Source organism: Tenrec ecaudatus, chromosome 8 (assembly GCF_050624435.1).
Source record: "Tenrec ecaudatus isolate mTenEca1 chromosome 8, mTenEca1.hap1, whole genome shotgun sequence".
In the NCBI taxonomy this organism is placed as follows: domain Eukaryota; kingdom Metazoa; phylum Chordata; class Mammalia; order Afrosoricida; family Tenrecidae; genus Tenrec; species Tenrec ecaudatus.
In genome coordinates, this window is record NC_134537.1 from 98,758,194 (window position 1) to 98,781,821 (window position 23,628).

Here is a 23,628-nt window from a genome sequence, read left to right on the forward strand (position 1 = left end):
AAAAAAAAAGCAGAAAATATTGAAAACTGAAACAACGTAAGCTATATCAAAGGGGAGGTCAACTGATAAGCTATCGCATTTTAATCTAACTCCATCTGATAATCCATTTTACAATGTTCCCTGACAGCAAGGCCGTTCACACAGCTGGACTATGTTCAGGGGGTTCCCAGAGACTGCGTCCATATGGGCACTCTGACATGGATTTGCGACTTCCACTGTCACCTTTTGTAATTAGTTTGATCACAATTTAAACTCTGATACCCTAGTTTACTTTGGATATGGATTTGATTATTTACCGTCCTTCTACCACACAGGCTGGTGCGCTTCTTCTTCGTGGACTTCCATTACTTAGAAGGCTGCTTGCTTGTGGACAAGCCTTTCTCACCTCAGAGGCTATTCTAGCCGGGCACCGTTTGGTTTCTTCACCACACTTTGCTGTAGCACCCATGTCTGCAGTGGTCTCTTTCTGAGGGCAAGCACTGAGCAGGGACACGGGCTATTTTTGTAAGAAGAAAATTTCCAAGTCCTCCTTCTTGGTCTGCCTTAGTCAAAAAGCTCTGTTGAAACCCGCCCACTTGAGTGACCCTGATGTTATCTGAAATACTGGTGGCATAGCTCTTAGCCCCCCAGCAACACAGAGACATCACAACATGCGTTAAGACTGCCCATCAGAAGGGTCCAGTCCCTAAAGAAAGAGGCCATGCTGGATATTTTAAGCATGAGAAGAGAAAGAAAATATGCAACAAAGCAAATGAGTTATGAATGCCACCAGGGTGTCCTGGTTTCACCAGAGTTGTATTAGCATGGACGTGCATCCCTCCTCTACTGAGCTATACATCTAACTCGGAATGCTTTTACTGAGCTAAGGTTTTATAATGAGAAAGGCAACATTGACTTAGTATCTAACTTTGTTCTTCAGGGAAAAAATAGCCCAAAGCCATTCAGGTCAGACTTGCCCTGCAAGATCTCCAGATCTCTGAAGTATTAGGTTACCTCAAAAGGACTCTTCTGTAGCTATAGCAACCACTACCTGCTATTTGACCTTTCAGGCTAGTTATGTTAGGAAGAAAGATCCTCCTCAGACTATTAGAGTTTAGCGAGTCACAGGGAAATAGTGATCTTCTTTGTACATTATTTCACTTTATTTGCTCTATGAGGCACCGATTGAAAAATATAAAAAAGAAAAGAAAACCCGTATAATAATCCATGCCAGGCAGAGGCAACCACTGTTAAAATTTTGGATTGCTAATTTTTGCCATATTCTCTTCCAGTGTTGTTTTTGGTTTTTTTCCTGTTCATTTTTCTTCCCACCCTGTATGGTAGATAGAATTGAGTATTTAGACTTTGGTGTGTTTTTGTTTGTTTGTTTTTACTTTTTATTGTGATTAAGGTGGGGTTAACATATCAGATCTTTTAAAAATGATTTTATGATTTTGACAGTTTATCAAACTTTTCATTAGCTTTCCCTACCCCCCTTTTGTTCCATCTCTTCTTTTGTCCGCAATGATCTTCCCCTTTCCCATATCGACCAGGCTTCCAGAGTGAGCAAACCACTGGGGGGGAACTTACCTGATTTCCAGGGGACTAGCCAGAGTTCAGGTTTCAGCAGCCACAAAGAGGAAAAGAAAATACAAGTACAATTCAGTTTGTAAATCAGATAAGTTCCTGGCAAACACATGCATGTGCCACGTGTGCGTGCGCGCACAAACACACTTACACACTCACACACACACACCTTGTGGTTTTGATGCACTTCGTGTACCAGTCACAGGTTTTGATTAGACTCAGTATGGGAGACTTTTTGTATGATTGACAATACATATATATAGAAACCCATTGAGAAAGTTCCAATTTCTGGTGACCCCAAGTGTATCCGGGTAGATCTGAACTTCATAGGGTTTTGACTGACTGACTGCTCTGTCCAACTAGATCACAGGCGTTCCTCAGAAGTGCCTCTGGGTGGACTCAAACCTCCAGCTTTTCCGTTAGCAGCTAAGCACGTCCACCCATTGCTCTGCAGCTGGTCGGTCAGTCAGATCTCAACTCACACATCAGTCGCAGGACATTTGGCTGGTGGCCCCCTTCTCTCCCTTGTTTGTAACCACTGCAAGCCCACATTGAATGTCACGGCCACCATAGCCCTATGCATCTGTTGGGACTCTCCCTCAGATCAAGTTCCACCCCTCCACAGTTTTTTCCCTGACATTTAAAGCCGGCAGTGAGGACATTTCTCTGAAGTGCCAAACGACGTAGTGCTTGTCTCACTCTCTATCACGCCCTGCCTGCCGTTGGAGTTAGCCACACTGGAGAGATCTCTGCTTCTCTCTCTCTCGTTTCCTCATTCCACGCAGCGCTGTGTCAGGCCTAGTCGTGTGAAAGATTGCAGACTCCGGCTCTGCGCTTCTGGAAGTAACTGAGCTGGAGGGCTGGGGGCCTTGCTAACGCGGCCTGAAATGTGGAAAAGAGCACCTGGGAAAGAACGCGGGCGTGCGCCTCTGAAAATCCATAGAGCCTTGGCCAGTCTGCCCCGTCCTATCGGGTCGCCAGGAGTCACAGCTGGATTAACATCAGGGGTTTCCATTTTTGTTTTTGCTCTACCTTAATAAGGGCCCTGCTGGGGCTCTCGGGTAGGGACCGGACTGCTAACCATAGAGTCACCCGTCCACATCCACCAGCTGCCCAGCGAGGCAAACAAGAGACAGCCTGCTCCTGCCTTCAAGATTTCTAGGCTCAGGAACCCCGCACTGGGGCAGTGTTACTTGGAATTAGGTCCTTGGCATTGGTTTTTTAAAAATCTGTTTGTTTGTTTTTAAGCATTTTATTAGGGGCTCATACAACTCTTAGCACAATCCATACATATACAAACATACATCTGTTTGTTTTATTAGGTTACTGGCCCTGTCGCTTTTTTCACTTTGCCGCTATTTTCCTTTTCAAAATTTCCATCTCCCATTTTCCCTTTGGATCTGAGTCCAGTTTATTCACTATACAATGCTTTAACTAGGATTGTGACTGATTATCGGTTCCTAAGTTATTTCTTAACGTCTGTCTTCTGAGCCAAAGTAAGCAGGTTCACATGGGGAACTCACACAGAGTGACGCAGACTCCAACCCAGAGTGACACACACACTCCTCCCCCCCCCCCCCCCCCCCCCCCCCCCGCCTTACAGGCTAGAAAGTCCCTTGGGAGTCTCAACTATTTCCCCTTAGAGCAGCTTGTGGTTTCGAGCTGCTGACTTTGCAGTTAGTAGCCCGGAGGGTTCTTTGGGAACAACAGCCATACATTTGTCATTAGGTAGAAAACATAAAATCCCAGGACTCAGAGGTCCTTAAGAGCTACGCGCTGGTCTGCTCTTACGGTCTCTAAGAGGTCTCTTGAGTTATCACTTCTTACAAGGACATGCCTCATTTTCTCTGGAAGTCCTGCGTTTACTGAGAACCCATATGTTAGCGAAGCTCTTCACACGGAAACAACATGTGGATCCTTTTATCAAGCTTGACTACAACTATCTAAAACAAATTTGGCAGTGAAAGTGGAGATCAGTGGGGAATTTTACACTTCAATGCTTTGGGTCACTTCTAACAATTGACTGAAATCCTGTTTATTAAGGTTCACCACACTGTTTATTTCATAGACAGATGCCCCTACTCCCTGTTCCATTGTTTAGAGAATAGTAACCACTAATTGGAATAGGCTTTATTAATCTCATTCTCAATCGCGTATCCCTTGTTCATTATTTCAAAGTCATGCATTTATTCATCCTGACAGTACATTGTGATCACTTATGAAAATCCCCACAGACTTGATTTGAATGAAGGCCATGTGTGAGGGAAAAGTAGAAGGCTTGGAAAAAAAGCCTGAGAAAGGCCTGATTGTTCTAGAACTTGAAACTCAGATTGAGAAATTAAGACTGAGAATGACAGCAAACTATAGCTAATGTGTTCAGAGTGGATGGAAGGAAACCTTCTGGGGCTTATCATTTTTGAACTTCCGTTTGGGTGCATCTTGTTTTTAATGATAAAACAAATGATAACTTTAAACGCTCCTAATCACAAACAGCTGAAAACAAAACAAGCAAACGGAAAAGCACCATGTCCTTTCCTGACTTCAATAGCACAGTGCCTAAGCCTGCTGAGTTTCCGTCCATTTCGATGGGACATACTCCCCATCCTTACCCTTCTGAATTCCGCTGAGCCCAGTTTGTGAGCACCAAGTCTGAGTGCACCAAGATGGGAGGGAGCCCCAAGCTCCTGGAGACTTCCACAAAGGGTAGGGCAAGATTCCTAGGCAGACTCTGTGAGGGGGAACAGACAATCAGCATTCTCTAGAAGGAAGGCAGTAAGGGAATTGACCTTGGCTATTTTTATTCCCGTAAAGCTGATAGAGAAAATGACCTGGGTGATGCACTCAGGGATCTTCCTGGTTCATGCACACTCACCTCACTCATATCTTTTCCATTACCCGAGCTCTGGGAACAGTAGCCAAGGGTACAAACTGCAATAGGTAGGAAAATTATGGAAATGAAATACACATGCAAACAATATAAAAGAACTTCTGAAAATGTTCACCGAACCAAAGGAAGGAGTTGCCAAAGAGTTTAAATGGAAATGACTTGGTTAAATAAAGAAATAAATGTTCTACATGGATGTGTTTGTAGGTATCATATGTGTACACACACCCACGCCCACACATTCCTGAAGGTGCAGTGATTAAGTGCTCAAATGCAAGTTTGTCAATATGAAACTATTCAGAGATGCTTCTGAAGAAAAGCCTAATGATTTCCTTTAGAAAGCCCAACTATGATGGACTGCCCTATTGTGACACACATGAGGCTCCAGGAGTCCACAGAGACCACATGAGTGGTTTTGGGTGAGCCCTGGTGGCGTAGTGGTTACAGGGTGGGTTGCAGTTTGTTGTTGGAAACCACCGGGCATTCTGAGGGAGGGAGGTGGGGCATTCTATGCTCAGAGGTACAGTCTCAGAAACCTCAAAGGGCTGTTCCACCCCTGTCCTATAAGGTTCGCCATGAATCAGACTCAAGTCTTACAGTGAATTGAGGATATATAAGAGGTAACTGAAAATGTCATGGAAAAATCCCTTAATTCTATTTTTCCATGAACTCTTGAAGTCCTCTAGTATAATATATAACGCTAGCATATAAATACATGCGTATAATATGTGCGTGTGTTTTGGGGCACGGTTGAGTACAATTTCCGTTGATAGTGATCCCGTGTGGCAGAGACGAACTGCCCCACAGGGTTTCCTAGGCTGGAATCTTTATAGAACCAGATCAACAGGTCTTTCTCTCATGGAACTGCCGGATGAATTCAAACCACCAACCTTGCAATTATGCTAACTGAAAGAAGTCAGTCACCAAAGGACAACTGTCAGATGAGACCATGGTTCTGAAAAGTCCAGACCAGGTTTTCACACAAAGAGAAACACTCTTTGATAGTCACAAGGAAGAAGAGGGGGACAGAAGGGAAATTACCAACAAGACCCGTATTACTGTGAGTGGAGAGGAAGGCATGTAGTGAACGTGAAGGAAGACACGGGGAGGAGAACCCGAGTTAAAGACGAGAGGTCAGAAATATATACACAGACTTTCAATAACAGTAATCTGCAAGTAGATGCAGAGATAGACATTGACCTGAACAGGTGTAGAAAGGAGCATGAAATGATACCCATGAATTTATATAGCCGGGATATTTCTAGAGAGGCTACAAATGTATGCTCGGATATGGTAGAACGTACATGGCACAAGGGTACCATGCTTGGTACAACAGGGGGGCCGTGTAGAAGAGGAAGACTCTTGACAAAATGGATTTGCTCAGTGTCTGCAACAACAGGCTTACACAGAAGTCCCCTTGTGAGGATGACACAGGACCTGATGATGTGTCCTTCTGAGGGACACGGGGTCACTACGAGCAAGAACTGACTCATCTGCTCCCATCAACCACAATTTAGAGGAAAAGGCTGCAAACACTTCTCAGCCATGACCACTCACTTTGAAGGAATTAGATACTGAGTCATGGGGCTCAAGATCGTAATCAAGGGAAACACCAAGGTCAGTTAGCAAAGCAGAGTTCAGATCCTACATGTCCTATATCCTGATTTGGTCCTTAGGGTCTTAAAAACCAAACATGGAAAATTCACTAGCATATAGCCTGAAGAAACAACGATATCGTGTAAAGGTTTCGGGCGTTATTGTGACTGCATTTCTGAATCTCTGCCAAATTTATTCTTAAATTTAAGAAACTTTCTATGTACCTCTGGTGAAAGAAGCTTAACAGTAAAATTAATTTAAAATGTCCTTCAGTCAAATGAGGGCAAATGAGCAGAATCAGCCTTACTATCTAGTAAATATAAATATGAGATCAACTTTTGTTGTAGTTATTGACAAATTTCAGGATGTCGAGACTTAAGAACAAAAGCTATGTGTTATTGGAGGTTGTGGCAGAACACTATGTGGTTACACAGTTTCCATTTTCTTTTCAATGAATATATTAATACAATTAAAAGGTACTCGTTTCTTTTTGTACTCTAGTATATGATTACATTTTAACTTTTAAAAATATATATTATATGCCACAATGACATTCTACACATATACCAAGTTCAATAAAACAAATTTGACGTAGTGGTGGGGTGGGGTATAGAAGGGAATTGATGTCAAGCAGTTCAAGAAGGAACAGAATGTTTTGATAATGATTGTGGTAGCAATAGTATAATACGGACTGATGCGATTGAACTATGGAATGGTTTGATATCTGCATTAATTCTCAATAAAATGGTTATGGAAAATAAATACATATTTAACTTTGTGAATAAAATGTGCCAACAGATAAAATATAAAGAACTTTATATTTCATTTTCCTTTCAGTTTCTAGTGTTTCCTTAAAGATAAAATAAAAGAGGTAGGATTTCCCAGGCAAACAAAATGGGCAGGGGCATTCATACATACCCAAAGAGTAGCAGAATAAGGGTATGTTAGTCTGGGTAAACTAGAGAAACAAATCCACAGACACTCATATGTATATAGAGAATTTTATATAAAAAGTAAGTGTAATTAAGAAAGCATCCCAACCCAGTCCAGTCCAAACCCATAGATAGGACATTAGCTTCTATGTCTGACACCGACCTACAAAGTCCGCCTCAAACTTGCAAAACACTCGCAATAACAGCGAATGCAGGAGGAAAGCCAAATCAGTGAGCATGTAAGCATTTCAGCACTGGCAGGGTCTCCACACGGCTGCTCCAGCACCCAGGGCTGCATCGGGGTAGGTCCATGTGGCTTCTCCTCAGGGATGTCTCGCGGGAAGTGAGCCTTGTCACATGAGGCAAAGAACTAGCTAAGGCAGCCACACACTGGGCTGACCATCAGAGAACTAGAGACCAGAGAAGAGGATCACCGAGCTATTTATGGCTCCATCCTTCAATTAATCCCACATGTGTCTATTGGACAGGTTGGCTTAATAAACCTTAAGTATCATAAAGGGAAAGGTATATTTATAAGAAATAGAAAAGCAAGCAGTGATTTATGCTGTGGAGAGTAGGAGTCATATCACAAGGTATGGATTAAGTTGAAACTATAAGACATTCTACAAATATCTATAAGAGACTTAGATGAACTAATAACAGACAAATCAATAATGGACTGGCACTGAATTGATTCTGGCACTATGGTCCCTAAAGGGCAGAGTAAAATGGTACCTTTGGGACTCTCAGACTGTAAATCTTTACGGACACAAATAGTTTCACAACATAATTGACTATACTATAGAGACACATTTATGAAGTATTCAGCAGACAAAGAGAATTCAACCCAAGGAGTGACACCATTGGAATCGGGGGCCGTGATGCCCTCCAAGAATTGATAGGACATGCGATTACAAGGGAAACTGCCATGGAAACATTTTTGGCCATAGATCAACACATTACATATTCTCACTGCCATCAGGTCGGTGAGAATAGAGAAAAGGGTAGGGGACCGGGATGTAGGCACAACCATCATGCTACACAGAACTTACACAATTGGTTCTAGGCAATCAGAGTAATGCTCCTGACTATGTGACCCTCGTACCCCATTTTCCATCAAAGATACACTGAGGCAAGTTGCTGGGCAGAGGCTGCCTCTCCCTGGAATGGACAGGAGAGTGGTCACACCCCACTTTCAAACACACTCTGTCTAAAGGAAAATTTTAACATAATGCCCATGGAAGGCCAGAAAGAATTCAGTGGAAGCTGAATTTTCATGGAGATCCAAAAATGGGTTGAAGCCTGTTACTGAAGGATATAACTCTCTGTAAATTTGATTCTCAGAATCTCAAACTCAATTACAAATGTAAACAACCATAAAGATTTTTTTGGTGTATGTGTGCATTTTTATTTTTCCCAATGAGTTAATTGATTCTCAGAGTCTCCCTTTAAACAAAGCTCTTCAAATATTCTTAGAAGAGACTTTCAGAGGATATAAATTTTTAAAAATACTACAAAGAGAAAGGGCAAGATTCATTTTAAATAAAATTGGCCTCCAAATCTGTTTAAAAGAAGTCTTTTATTTTAAAAGCCCCCCCCCCCACTCTATCCTGTGGAAAGCCATGTGGCATCAAATAGAAACATACTTCAGGGGCCAGGCACCTGCCACGTGACATGTCAGGTATCTAATGGACCCTTACCTGTTCAGGTTGTGTCTCTCCTTCTTGCCAAACATATCCCATGGTAATACAGCTCAGGACCAAGTGGGCCAGACGCTGTTCTCGATAACTCTTTAGGAAATGGCAGTTCAACAGAGGCATCTGTTAAAGAGAATTTCCAAAGATTACTGGTTGTGGTCGTGAAGATAGGAAAGAGGGTTCATGACACGAAGGTCCCTTGCTGTAAAAGAAATCCTTCCAACATGGGGAATCTAGGATGGATGAACCCCTCAGGACCAGCAGTGGGAGTGGCGACACAGGGAGGGAGGGGGGTGCAGAAAGGGAGAACCAATCTTGGAGATCTATGTGTAACCTCCTCTCTGGGGATGGGCAATGGGAAGATGGGTGAGGGGAGACGCCGGGCAGCGTAAGATAAGATAAAATAATTATTTACAAACTATTGAGGGAGCAGGGGGAAGGGGGGAACGGGGAGGGAGGGAGAGGAGGGAAAAAAGGAAACCGAACTGATCCCAGGAACCCAAGTGGAAGGTGAATTTTGAGAATGACGAGGGCAACGAATGTATAAGGGTGCTTTGCTCAATTGACGCATGTATGGATTGTGATAAGAGTTGTATGAGCCCCAATAAAAAGATTTATTAATTTAAAAAAAAGAAAGAAATCCTTCCATTTCAGTAAAGGAACTGAGAGCCTTGTGCACATCTCTTTGCCCTGAGATGCTAGGACACAAAATGGAGCAGTATGCTAGTAATTTGTACGGTAACGTTTAGGACGTAGCTAAGTGCCCCAACAGAGGCTTCTTAAATGCCCCCATGATTGTGCTGGGCACTGGTCTCTACCATGGAAGCTATTGCTTGAGAGTCTTGCATAATAATTACCTCCCCACATTGATACTCTTTTAATAAATGGTTACCATGCAGCATTCACAACTTTGGGGGGTATCATTTCACCCATAGTATAATTTAACCCTAATAAAAACTCTAGTTTCATCTCCAATCGTTACATAAGTAAAAAGATCCAATGGGATTGACCACACCCCTCTAGGTAGATAAATGAGAGGGACCACATGGTTGTTCAGCCCGTGTTTTAATATGCACGGTCTTTGTCTCAGGCTAAGTCTTTATACTTTCATGACTGTGTCCTCACTGTCAACATGGAGGTTTATAATTGCACCATTTTGTGATTCAAAGGTGCTATCACTGAAAGTGATACCGTGCACAAAATATTAACAGAAGTTCTGCCATATTTACAGTTTCCCAAAGTTGCCCAGACTGGATCTACCTGTCTTTCTCGACACCAGCAACATCTGAGCTTCAGCTTCTAGGTAAGAACCCCTAAACCCCTTTCTACTTCACCAACACTAGACTATCTCTGATCTAGACCTACCGAATACTTCTCTCTGGGGGGGCGCTCCAAGTACTCGAAGGGGTGGTGGTCGGGGTACATCTTCAGTATCCATTTTAGCTGCAGCCACTATCTGAGAGTGGAGAGCTGCTCCAACTGTCACTGGCCGCATTGAAAGAGGAGGTCGAGGCAGACTCACTTGCACAATGGCCTCTCTGGTGCAATCTTTCGCTGCAACCCACTCGGGACACAGCTCCTCTTCATCTGGTCACAGGGCATCACTCCATAACTTCCTTCTGATTCTTGTGGTCGAACGCTATGATGGTAACGTTTATGCCACTAGACGTACTTGGGTAAAGGAAGGTCGGGGCAGAGCCCAGCTTATGCAGCTCATGAATCAGATCGCAGCATAATGACATGTCCTTGTGGGCATGGCTCTTGGTGGTGTGGCCTTTGGTATAAAAAGAGATCCTGAGTGGAACAGAGCATTTTTGCCCCTTTGCCTTCTGCTGGATCTGGTTCTGCATCTGGTTCACCAATCTATTGTATAACCTGTCTGCTCCAGGAGCCACCAGTGGACTGCTCCCCTTTTATTTATTCAGCCAGCCTGGGACTCCTTGACCTGTGTCTATGACAGGTCTATGACAAGGACACAGCATCTAGCAGTCTGTGTCCTCCCAGCCCCCGTGCTTCTTTATCCTACTTCCTCGTCATCCCATTCCACAGTAACACAGTAAGAGAAACCGTCAGCTTACCTCTGGCCTATGATCTTGAACCGGACTGTACTTCACTACTTATACAACTGTATTAGCTATTTCTTAATATAAATCTCTTTATAGATACACATGCGAGCATTACTGGTTTTGCTACCCTGGAGAACCCAACCTAACCCAAACACTTAATGTGCTCTTGGCTTGACCAAAAAATGATGAGATTAAAAGAAGTGCAAGTTGCACTGACGGAAGTGGGGAAAACAGGCCTGCAGACATTATAGAATACCAATAGAAAGGTTTCAACGGCAACAAAACAGATGTTTTATCAAAGGGATGCAGCCCTAGCATGCCCCCTTGTCTATGCCATGACATTGGAAGACAGCGAATCAGTAACCTACCTGGGGGAGTTCCACATCTGTGCCCATGCCAAAGAAAGACAGTACAACATGATGTGGAAATGATCTAATAATCTCATTAATAGTAAGTAATATGACAACACTAATATTGAATGAATATCCGTGGAGGTGATTTAAAAATTAAAAACAGCACATTGGCATGGAACTGCCAGTAATTCAAATAAGATTCAGAAGATGACAGGTTTCAAGGAATATCACTGATGATGCCTGATGGCTCTTAGTACAAAGAATGCCAAAAAGATGTTTGCCTCTGTTTCATTGATTATGTAAAGATATTCCATATGTGCACCATCAAAACTGTGGAAAGCATTGGCAAGAATTGGAATTCCAGAAAACGTGTTACTGGTCACAGAGACGTTTGATATAAACTCGGGAAATCCATTGAAGAGGATGAGGGGATATTTTTTTAAGGTGCAGGCTCATAGTAACACTATGTCCAACAGAATGAAACACTGTCCAGTCCTGTGTCATCTGAACAAGTGTTGCTGTTGGTGAGCTACTGTCACAGCTCCTGTTGTCAGTCCATCTCATTGAAGATGGTCCCTGCTTTCTATGACCCTCTGCTTGACCCAGCACGGTTTCCTTCGCCAGGATGGGTGCCTCCTGGTAACTTGTCCAAAGCAGGTCAAATAAAGCCTCACCAGCCTCCACCTGAGTCAAATTTTGGCCACACTTCTTTAAAAAAAACGTCTGTTGTTCTGGCAGCAGAAGGTATTTTCTATGTTCTTTGTCAGCACTGTAATTCAAAGTATTTTAATTTCCATTCAGTCACATTTCTTTGGAATGGTCACAAATATAATTTTTCCAGTTTTTTTGCCTGGTAGTTGCCTTCCAAATTTCTTGGCAAAGACTAATTTGTGCTTCCAGAATCATGTTCCTTTATTCAAATATTTCCACCAATTCTAGGAGCTTTGCACTAAGGCTTTCAGTGCCGTTTGGACTCCTTCATTATTAGTTCTTGATCATATAGTACCCCTTAAAATAGGTGAACTCGGAACAATTACCTTTGGTATTGTGATTCTCTGTATTCCATTGACTGCTTCCTTCATCATTAAATATGTTCTTCATAAAATCCTTCAATATTTCGATTTGAAGTTTGGCTCCCCCCACCTCACTCCCCATAGTTTCCAGCTTCAGAAAAGTCGAACATGCTCCTTGCATTTTGTTTGCGAACCTCAAGTTGTAATGTCTCACTTTGTCTTCTTGAGGGGACTTTCAAAGTTTTCTGCTCTGGGGTTTGGTCCTTTCTTTCTTTCTTGTCTTTATAATAGACTTTTACTTTCTTTGTAAGTGGGAAACTGAGGACTGGGAAGAGAGTAGAGGCAGACAAATTCTCTATACTGATGATTAAAAAATTCTGGGGGACCAGGATTCTGGGTGGAGGGTGGCTTTCACGTTTGTGAGTTGGAAAGGAGTCCCAGTCACACTCTCCTAATTAAAGATCATCCTTGCAATATCCTCCCGGTTCAGTCCGACCTTAATGACGCCTCTTATAAATGCATGGGCTAGTATTCGGTGCCCAGCAGCTTAACCTGTAGGAGCAGACAGGATGTTATTATTCTTCATGCCCTCGAGACGCTCGCCAACAGTATGAGGTTACTCCCCCAAGGAGCTCAGGGACTTCTAGGGTTAAGATACTGCGCACCTTGTTATGGATGCAGGTTCTGTGGTTGGGGGGTGGGGGGTGGGGGCTTACATGCCTCAAGACTATATAGGTTAGTAAAAGAATACATTCTCATTCTCTCTCTCTCTCTCTCTCTCTCGCTCTCTCGCTCTCGCTCTCGCTCTCACACTCGCTCTCTCTTGCTCTCTCCTGGGCCTGTCTACATGGAGGAGGCATGCATTTAAAAACCTTTGTGTGCCTTTTTATTTATTCCCTTCAATTATACAACTGTCCCTTAAGACCCATCTGGATGTGGGCTGGTTACCACATTTGTATATCATGGTCTTAGTGTAATACTGTGGTAAAGTGAAATTGCTTAAATATGGCTTTTGTATCCATTTGTCTATGATTTCTACTAAATGATCAGGTGGGATGGGTGAATAAGGTATAAAGAACTCTACCTTGAGGATTGGTACCAATTTTGTTCTTCCTCTGTGTATAAGACCACCATCGCAGAAACGGTAGTCAGAGAGAGTCTTGCGACCATCAATAAAGAGGAGCAACAAGTAAAATGCATGGGAATTCTATGTCTGAATTAGCAGGGTCAGCAGACCCCCAGCGCTGACACCCTAAGACTGTACGGAAGAGCAGCAGTTGGGCATCCCAGCACATGGAATAAGGCAAAGGCCAAAAAATTAGGTGGCTGAGAATCTAAGTACAAGACAGAGACTAGACTCCTCACCAGTTCTAGCTTGTGGTAGACAGCCTTTTAAAATCTCAAATAAACTCCCAGAATCGTAAGTACTGTCTGTTAGTTCCTCATGAAGATTGCAATGAAAAGTCTAAAACAGCAGAGTAGTAGAGTGCTATGAGAGAAATGATTGATGTCAGAATAGAGTTTAACACGGATGGAAGGCGGAGGCATGTCTGAACTCTGCCTCACCATCAGCACCAGGCTGGTGTCGAGATGTACTCTCCTGACTGATGCCTCCATGCCATCGACTTCCATAATACAATTTGTCTGGTCTTCAGTCATCAGTGTTCAGTGTGTCAAATCTGTTCTTGAGATGATCTCTGAATCCAGGAAGAATATATTTGTGATAGGCTATCTATCAACTGAGATGGGCCAGGATTCGGCCACGATGTGGTCTACTATAGAGTGGTCAGCTCCATGCCGGGATCTTCAATGAAGCAACAAGTAGCTGTGGGAAGAATCGATTTCCTGAATACAATTTGACTTTATTTAATTTTAACATGAAATAGTTTGCTATTCGTCCTTTCATTTTAATGCTTTAAGTGTGAATTGCTCTTGTTTGGTACCATTAAGCAGGCTCTGACCCAGAATGACCCTGAGCACAACACAATGAAGCACGACATGATCCTGTCCCATCCTCACAACTAGTCCTGTGCCTGAGCCCATTGCTGAAGCCATTGTGTCTTTCCATATCCTTGTGGGCTTTGCTTTTTTTTTTTTGCCAGCCTTCCACTTTGCTCTTCACATGTCTTTCTCCAGGAACTGGTTTCTCCTGGCAATATGTCCAAAGTAAATTAGGTGAAGTCTTGCCATCCTTGCTGCTAAAGGGCACCCTGATCTTACTTCTTCCAGTACAGATTGGGGTATCCTTTTAGCAGTCCATAACACCGTCCATATGCTTCTCCAGCACCACAATTTAAATGTGTCAATTCTCCTACGGTCTTGCTGATCCATTGCCAACGTTCACATGCATATACTGCAATGGAGAATACCACGGCTTGGGTCAGACTCAACCTCAGTCCTCAAAGAAACATCCTTGCTCTTCAACACTATAAAGAGGTCTTGTGAGATGTAGTTACCTAATGCAATACATCTTTTGGTCTCTTGATTATTGCTGCAATGAGCATTGATTGTGGATCCAAGAAAGACAAAATTCTTCACAACTTCACACTTTTCTCCACTTATCCCTATGTTACTTATTAGTCCAGTTGTAAGGTTTTTGGTCTTCCTTACATTGAGTTGTGATCCCTGCTGTAGGCGAACATTCTTTAATTTCATCAGCAAGTACTTCAATTCTTCCTCACTGTCAGCAAACAAGGCTGTATCATCTGCATACCCACATGGAGAGGAGTCAACCTTGATGCACACCTCTCCTGATTGTAAAGCATGTAGTATGCCCTTGTTCTGTTTGCAGAACTGTCTCTTGATCCATGTACGTGTTCTGAAATTCAAATTTTTTTCTCAAGGTTATCCACAGTTAATTATGGTCCACACAGTCAAATACCTTTGTGTGATCAATGAAACACAAATAAATATCTTTCTGGTATTTCCTGCTTTGAGCCAATATCCATCCCACATCAGCAATGATTTCCGTTGTTCCGTGTCCTCTTCTGACTCTTCCCTGACCTTCTGGAAGTTTCCTGTTCAGGTGTTTCTTCAACCAGTTAGATGATCTTAAGCAAAATTATATTTGTGTGATATCAATGATAGATTGTTCTATAGTTCACGTATTCGTTGGGTCACATTTCTCTGTGATGGGCAAAAAATATGGATCTCTTCTAGGTAACTGGACAGGTAATTGCCTTCCAAATTTCCTGGCATAGACCAGTAAGTGCTTCCAATGCTTCTTCAGCTTTCTGAAATATTTCAACGGGTATGCCATCAATTCCTAAAGCCCCCTCTCCACAAAACCATTCTATTGGGAGTTAATATAGATATCATATCATTCAATAGTTCAATCACATCAAGCAGTGTTCTACAATTGTGCAATCAGTTTGAAAACATTCTTTTCCTTCTTGAACTCTTTCACATCAGCTCCCTTTTACAGCCCCCAGCGCACCCCCCACTCACACACACACACCACCACCACCACTGTACCACCTAGAAACCCTGATTCCAATTGCCATCCTTATAGGTTCATCAATCCTGGGTTCCATATGTTGAAAAACAGACAAACATATAACCAAAATTCAAAAGGTTACCCCAGTGACAAAGCACATCTGAGATAAACCCCAATATGAAGAAGCAAAAAGCAAAACAAAAAAATACAAAAAATGTTGAAACCCAGATCAGGTGTAATGTGCATCAGAGGGGGATGAACTGACGAGGTTTTAACCACTCAAGTCATTCTGCTCGTTTTTATCTTGGTCATCTCTTCAATGCACTCTGATTGGTAGCCCGTGTATTTCCCATTGCTCTATAAAGGATAGAGGGAAATCACCAGAGACTGATTTAGATCCCACAAATCTATCTTGTGCTCCCATAGTCATCCGCAGCCTTCTGCAAACCAATTCCTCACAATTTAGGCTCATACACTAGTCCTTCCTTTGGCTTCGGATTATATGATTTAAAATCCGTAGGTCACTGGTGTTGGTGTCTTCTTCCATGTGGATGTAGCTGCCACTCACTTAGATGGACGCTTGTTTTATCTGCTAGCCAGGGCACCACCTAATTTCTACACCTCACTTTGCTGTAGCACCCATATTTACTATGTTGCCTTCCTGAGGGTGAGTCTCAAGCAGGGCCATGATGTAAGAATTCATTTTTCTTATATTGGAGCTAGGATTTAGTGTCAGCCCCAAATCCCTTCTTTGCCTATGACTTTGGCTCCCTTTCAAACTTCTTTGTTAATTTATGATAGAGAGTCTTAAAGAGCTCCCCATGAGGCACAAAGATCATCAAATAATGTTGTCTTTGATTAGCCTCTGATACTAACTTTTTAAATCTCTTTTGAGAGGGGGATATTAGGCCAAAGTACGCTAACACTATATCACTGAATTATTCACTTGGACAGAATCAATTCTTTTGTGCCTGGATGCTATTTACAAACAATGGGCATCATTTTCAGGGATAAATTTATAATAGTAGTCACTGAGAATGTCAGTCATAGTTTTGCCAGAATTCATTCTATCTATCTATCTATCTATCTATCTATCTATCTATCTATCTATCTATCTATATGGAGCTCTTACAGATATAACATTCCATAGTTCAATCAATCAACACATCAAGCTGTATTACACAATTGATACCACAATAAGTTTCAAAACATTTTCTTTCTTCTTTAACTCCTTGATATTTCATTGTGTGTATATGCCAGGTGTCCTCAAACTACAGCCCGTGGGCCACAGGTGGCCCACCAAGGACTTTTATCTGGCCCGCCGGGTGTTTTTGTCCCCTTTGTTTTTTACTTCAAAATAAGATATGTACAGTGTGCATAGGAATTAGTTCATAGATTTTTTTAAAAACTATAATCCGGCCCTCCAATGGATCTGAGGGACAGTGAACTGGCCCCTGTTAAAAAAGTTTGAGGACCCCTGGTATGTACCATAGTTTGTGTTTATTTGTTTGTTTTAATCCAATCTTCTGATGGGAGTTTAGGATGTGTCCAACTTCTTGCTATTGTGAACTGTGCTGTAGTGAACGTGGGGGTGGGGTGTGTGTCATATATATGTTCATGATCTGTTTCCTATTTTGGGGGGGATATATTCCCAGTAATGGCGTGGCTCAGTCACATGATATTTCTATTGTCATTTGTTGTAGAAATTACCGTATTGCTTTCCACAGTGGCTGAACATATTTACAAGCCCCCAAGCTGAGAATGAGAGAGTTCCAGTCTCTCCACGCCCTCTCAGCTTTTGTTGTTCTCAGATTTTTGTTTTTAATTGGGCTACACTTATGGGTGTTAGATGGTATTCTGTGGTTTTGGACTTGCATTTCCTGGATTGCCAGGGAACAAGAGCCTTTCCTCGTGTGTTTAGTAGCCCTTTGAGTGACTTCCTTTGTGAATCGTCTGTTCAGGTCCTTTGCCCACCTTCTCAATGGGTTGTTACATTTTTTTTGTAGGGTTGTAGTATACTGTAGATTTTAGTAATTAGTTCTTTGTCTTTTATGTCATTCGTAAATATATTTTCCTAATCCTTGGACTCTCGTTTTATTCTTGTAATGAATTCTTTGGATGTACACAGTGTTTTGTTTTTAATAGGTCCCACTCATCTATTTTGTCTTCCATGGAGTGTGCTTCCTTTGTTTTTATCTGGTAGCCCGTGTATTTCCTGCACTAGGGCACTTAGATTTGTCCTGTGTTGCTTGTACAACAGGATTCATGTAATAGGTTTCCATAATTTATGCTTGTAAAGCAATGTAGAATTGGCAAATGCATTACATTACTTTTGCAGCAGTGAAAATAATATAAATAAATACATGTGTATTCCTCCATCACCTCGTTTAAGAAATACAACGTTGCAGTTCTCTGTGTGCTTCTTCTCACTGGTTATACTTTCCTGCTGCATCCTCAGGGGCTGTCTGCGGGTGGCGGCGGTGGTGGTTGGGTTGAAGGCCATCGAGTCAGTTCTGACTCATAGTGACCCCAACGGACCAAAATGCTGCCCAGTCCTGCGTCTGTTTCACAATTGTTCTTATGTTTGAGCCCATCGATGTGGCCAGTGTCTGTCCATATTGTCCAAGACATTCCTATTTCCTAACTTTGTAGTTGTCATTGCCTAACTAGTTATATATAATTTAAGATTCAAATGTCTTCAATAACTAAATGAAATATTGTACAGTTTTACTGTTGCAAACCTTGATATAAAGGGAGTTATGTTTAATATATGAGTCTGTGATTATTTTCTTTATCATTGACACTGTGATGTCCACCCACATTGCTGAATGTAGGTACAGTTTGTTATTTTTATGACTGGTTTGCATGATTTCCTATGACTAGTATCCTTTTTCAACATCCCATTATATACACATGCTGAAAAATCTCCAAATTATTTATCAAATGCCTTAGAGAATGAATGGGAGAAAGACAGGGATTTCTACTCCCGTAAAGAGTGACATTCTAGGAAATTCACATCCCTGTCCTATCAGGTTGCTGGGAGTCAGCAGTGACTTGATGCCAGTGAGTTTTGCATTTAGGGAATGTAATTCTTGGGTGGCATGGATGTTAATTTTAACAGTGTCACAAATGCCAAATAATTTTTCTGAAAGATGTTACATCCACCCCATACTGCATAAGAGTCAGACCTTAAGCTCTTTTATCTTTTCAATTTTGTGAGTATACAATGTTATTTTCTGTTCCAAGATTATTAATGAAGGGGAGCATGCTTCTTTTCTATTAATTATTCATACTTTGTATTATAAAAATATGTCTGTTCCTGTCTACTGCCATTTTTATATTCAATTATTTGTTTTTTAATTGAATTTTAAGACTATGTGTTCTGGATATATAATACCTTTATGTTATATTGGTGCCAAAATCTCCTTGCTTGAATTTTCACTTTCTTTCTGGACTATTTGAACCATGTAAACAAATTCAAGGATTTGACGTTGATCATTAAAAAATTTTTCAAGTTTTATGTCTTATTTAGGAATTCTTAGTCCAAATTTACTTCTAGAAGGTTTATTTTTTGTTTCTTAATCCACCTGGTATGCTGTTTTATGGTGAAAAGAGAAGATATGCTTGTTAAGTCGATCACTTATGATATTCCTGTTACAGCCGAAACAAGTAACTAAGATAATATATTCTATCAAATGGCACTCAAAATGGATTATTGATGTAAATGTAAGATGCGAAACTGTTCAACTTCTAGGATATAATTTAAGAAGGAAATCTAGGCCCTCTTCGGTTTCATGGTGGATGTTCGTGTCAAGAGAATCAAAAGACAAGCCAAATATTGGAGAAAATATTTGAAAAGCACATGTCTACCTGAGTGCTTTTACTGAAACTGCAGCTCTTAGAACTCCGCACTATGAACACGAATAGGACAATCACAAAACAAAACATTGTGAACAGACATCTTACCAAAGAACATGTAAAGATAGTAAACAGCACAGGAGAAGATGCGTTAACACCTTGTGGTATGAGGGAATTGCACATTAAAACCACAAGATACCACTGTGCCCCTTTTAGAATTGCTACAGTACAAAATTCTGGCAATACCAAGAGATGTTGAGCCACAAACATCGTCAGTAATGTAAATTTCATGTCTGGAATGAGTGTGCAGTACAGTCAAGATGAAAGACAGTCTGGTGCTTTCTTATAAAATGAGGCATAGATTTACCACATAAAACAACAATGCCACTCCCAGAGAGTCACCTAAGTGGATTTAATACAATGGCCAAATAAAAACCTGTACACTTATGCAAAAACAGTTTTATTTATAATTGCCCCAAATTGAAAAGTACCCGGATGTCCTTGAGATGAGATCAGCAAAGGGAGGCATATGATCCAGTGTCATTTAGCAATAACTACGAGAGCCACTAAACTGGGAAAAGTAGCAGAGGAATCCAGATTATGTTGCTCAGAAATCTTGAAAGGACTAAAGAAGGAAAAAAAACAAAACACACCCAAATCTATGAAAAAAGGGGGGGAATGGTTACCATGGATTGGGGGTGAGAAAAGGGATGAGTGGGTGGCCACGAGCATATTTTAAGGCATTGAGACTATTCTGAATGATACTGCAGCGAAGGACACATGAGGTGACATAGTTATGAAAACCCATCAGACTGCTCATCACAGCGAGTGGACCGTAATATAAACGACGAAGTTTACCCAAAGCAAACCTAGTGTCACCAAGTTGGTTCCACTTTCTAGTGACGCTGCAGGGCAGACGCGAACTGCCCCTGGGGATTTCTGGAGCTGCAAGTCTCTGTGGAAGGAGTCTGGCTCATCTTGTTCCCCAGGGAGAGGTCAGAGCATGATCTTTCACTTCCCATTTCAATGCATAGTCAACGGTGTCCCCAGGATGCCTAGGAACTTCAGTGACCTACATAGACACGTAGCTTTTCAAAGAAACATACCTTGTTTACATGAGTTCGGAGTTGGTGGCTCTCAATCAAGTGAGGAAGTTTGTTGGCAATTTCCATCCAAGGTTTATAATGATCTGGAAGTTCTTTCTGCATTAAAAGTAGAAATGCCTCAATATTTTGCACTTCTTTGGAAATCTATTTCAGGAAGTAGCTGCTTTTAGATTTGTTTTTAGGCAGAATTTCAGTCCACTTATTTCTATAACCATGATTGATCAATCTTTCCATGATAGGCTCTGCAGATTTCAGATGACTAAAATACAGTCTTTGTCCTTGAGCACATGGTCTTTCTATTGATGGGAAGACACATGTAGTCAGACATAGCTCAATTCAGTATAGTATGGTCAATTACTGGTGCCTGAAAATCATAAAGGATTTGTAAAGAGGGGATAGTAGTTAATTCTGTTAGCTCTTATAGGGAAATAAAGGAACATATTATTAAGAAGAGAAGAGTTGAGTTGAGTTGAGTTGAGTTTTAGAGTCTGAAAATGACTTTCAGAGTGCTCACTATTCCACCAGTATCAGAAAATCCCTTTCTTGGTGGCAAATTGCAAGAGAAAGGCAATAAATGGAAGGCCAATGAACAGATAAGCTAAGATAAGTGTAATTCTTGGGACTACAAATTGTTCCATGTGCTAGAATAGAAAGAGCCGTAGAAAGTATGGTAGACAGTGGCCCTAAAAGGTTAACATTCAGATCAAAAGAGTGAAGTAAAAAGAGCTTCCTTTCATGTAAGTTGGTGGCGTGGCTTCATTTTAATATTAGGAAGATAATTTTGACTGCAGAATTTTAGGATATTGAGTGATATTAGGAAGCCTTTGAAAAAGTATTCATGGCCTAAATTTGAGCAGTGATCGTGAACATACAGAAGAGTTAGAGTGTGTTCAACAGCTTTTTGGAAAATAAAATTCAAGTGATGTCATGATTAACTTTTGTGGAGAGGAGTTCAGGCAAGATGATTTGGAGCTTAAATCGCCCCATTTATGTGCCCACTATAGATTGATGTGCCCTCCTCTCCCTGCGTAGCCAAGTAGAACAAAGGCTATGTTATAGCAACTCCAGCATTTTTTTCCAGTAAACTAAAGCTGCTTTTGTAAATAAAGTTATATTGTCACTCAGACACATTTTTTCTTTTCTTTTTTTAATGGTCTTATTGGCATATAATTCACATATCATATAATTTAATGTCCGCTGATAGGGAGAAGAGTTACGCAATCCCCACAATCGATATCAGAACATTTTTTTCTTATACTCATTGCTGTCAGCTCCTCAGATCCCAGCAACCTCCTGGTCATCCATCCAAGTAAGTATTGGTCCAGTTCCTGCCTCTAACTATCTACTATCCTGAATGTTATATGCAGAAAATATCACAAAACACAAACAAAAGTAATGACAGAAAAAAACATGAACAGAAAAGAAAGCAGAAATTACTGCCTACTGATATCATTTAAAAATGGGTCAAAGGCGACGTACAATGATGAGGCATTTTACCCTAACTGCATCTGCCACACTGCCCTTTACCCTATAACTACTGACCTTTACCCTATAACTGCATCTGCCACACTGACCTTTGACCTAACTGCATCTGCCACTCTGATCTTTGACCTAACTGCATCTGCCACTCTGATCTTTGACCTAACTGCATCTGCCACACTGACCTTTGCAAATGCTCTGCAGCATGGCAAGGCCACTCACAGCCCTGCACTGTGGTCAGAGGGGATTCAGTCATCCATGTGGGAACCCTGCAATTGTATTTTGGGCTCTCACTGTCATCCATAGCCTTCTGCCAATCAGGTGTTCAGAATTTAAGCTCTAGCATTGTTCTCTCCTTTGGTTTTGATCTATTTTGATCTATAATCCTTGGATCCCACAGGATTACTATTTCCCATTTTTAAAATAATGTCCAGTCATTTAGATGTTTATTCTGTACAAGTCAATAATTTATGTATTATGGTCTGAAAATCTGGCCTATACATGTATAATTTCATTTTCTCAACAGTGTTCTAAATTCTATACCATTGGCTAAATTATTGATAATATCAATAGTACCTTATTGCTCTTGTACAGTGGTTCTCAACCTGTGGGACGCGACGCCTTTAGGGGTCTAATGACCCTTTCACAGAGGTCAGCTTAAGACCATCAGAAAACACATAAATATTCCACAATATGTAATTACATATTGTTTTGTGATTACTCACTATTCTTTCATTATGTTTATCATATATACTCATGTATAAGTCAACCTGAATATCAGCCAAGGCACCTAATTTTAACCACAAAAACTGCATTAAAAATGTGCTGAAAAATTCGGCTTATACTCAAGTATATACAGTAATTACGTTCAATTTGTAACAATGAAAATACATCCTGCATATCAGATATTTGCATTATGATTCATAACAGTAGCAAAATGACAGTTATGAAGTAGCAATGGAAATAATTTTATGGTTGGGGGATCACCATAACATGAGAAACTGTATTAAAGGGTCATGGCATTAGGAAAGTGGAGAACCACTGTCCTAGTAGATGATTTATAATGTTCCCTTAAAAATGATTATAGTGCCGTGGGGGCCAACATTAGAGCCGCTGTGTGGGACTTGTGCCCAATCTGACCCCACATCGGGGTGAAACACTAAGAGCATGCAACAGAGCAACAAAGGGAGCAAGGCAATGAAGTTCCTGAGGAATCCCAAAAATAAACTTAGGGGGCAGGGTGTGGCACCCCATCAGACTAAGCCAGAAAACACAAAAAGGTCAACAAATAAACCTGGAAATATTTATAGGCTTTTCTTTTTCTTAAACTATTGTCAGTTTTGTTTTGTGTTTATTATTATGTTTGCATGTTTAGTTAGATAAGATAGGCGGATAAACAATCCAGAGAAGAAAACACCAGGACCAACAGTTCTAGGGGGGACACAGAAGAGGGGGTGAGGGGGGAAACGATGGTGGAAAACCAACAAACCCAGGGACAGAGGAACAATGAGTGATCTAAAATTGATGGAGAAGAGGGTGTAGGATGCCTGGTGGGGCTTGATCAAGTGTAATGTAGCCAAGAGGAATTAATGAAAGCCAAATGAAGGTCATACATGATAGTGGGACAAGAGGAAAGTAAAAG

The 23,628-nt window shown here is 41.3% G+C and overlaps 1 protein-coding gene across 1 annotated transcript in view; it reads right to left on the reverse strand.

Annotated features, from left to right (window-relative positions):
* Window positions 1-23,628, reverse strand: part of IDO2 (indoleamine 2,3-dioxygenase 2) — a 72,086-nt gene that overhangs the window by 31,904 nt on the left and 16,554 nt on the right. The window contains exons 2-5 of the mRNA XM_075555746.1: window positions 20,508-20,603; window positions 8,679-8,798; window positions 4,176-4,294; window positions 1,570-1,584 (exon numbers count right to left, since the gene is read on the reverse strand). Of these exons, the coding sequence (XP_075411861.1) occupies window positions 1,570-1,584; window positions 4,176-4,294; window positions 8,679-8,798; window positions 20,508-20,603 (350 nt within the window). The remainder of the gene's footprint in view (window positions 1-1,569; window positions 1,585-4,175; window positions 4,295-8,678; window positions 8,799-20,507; window positions 20,604-23,628) is intronic.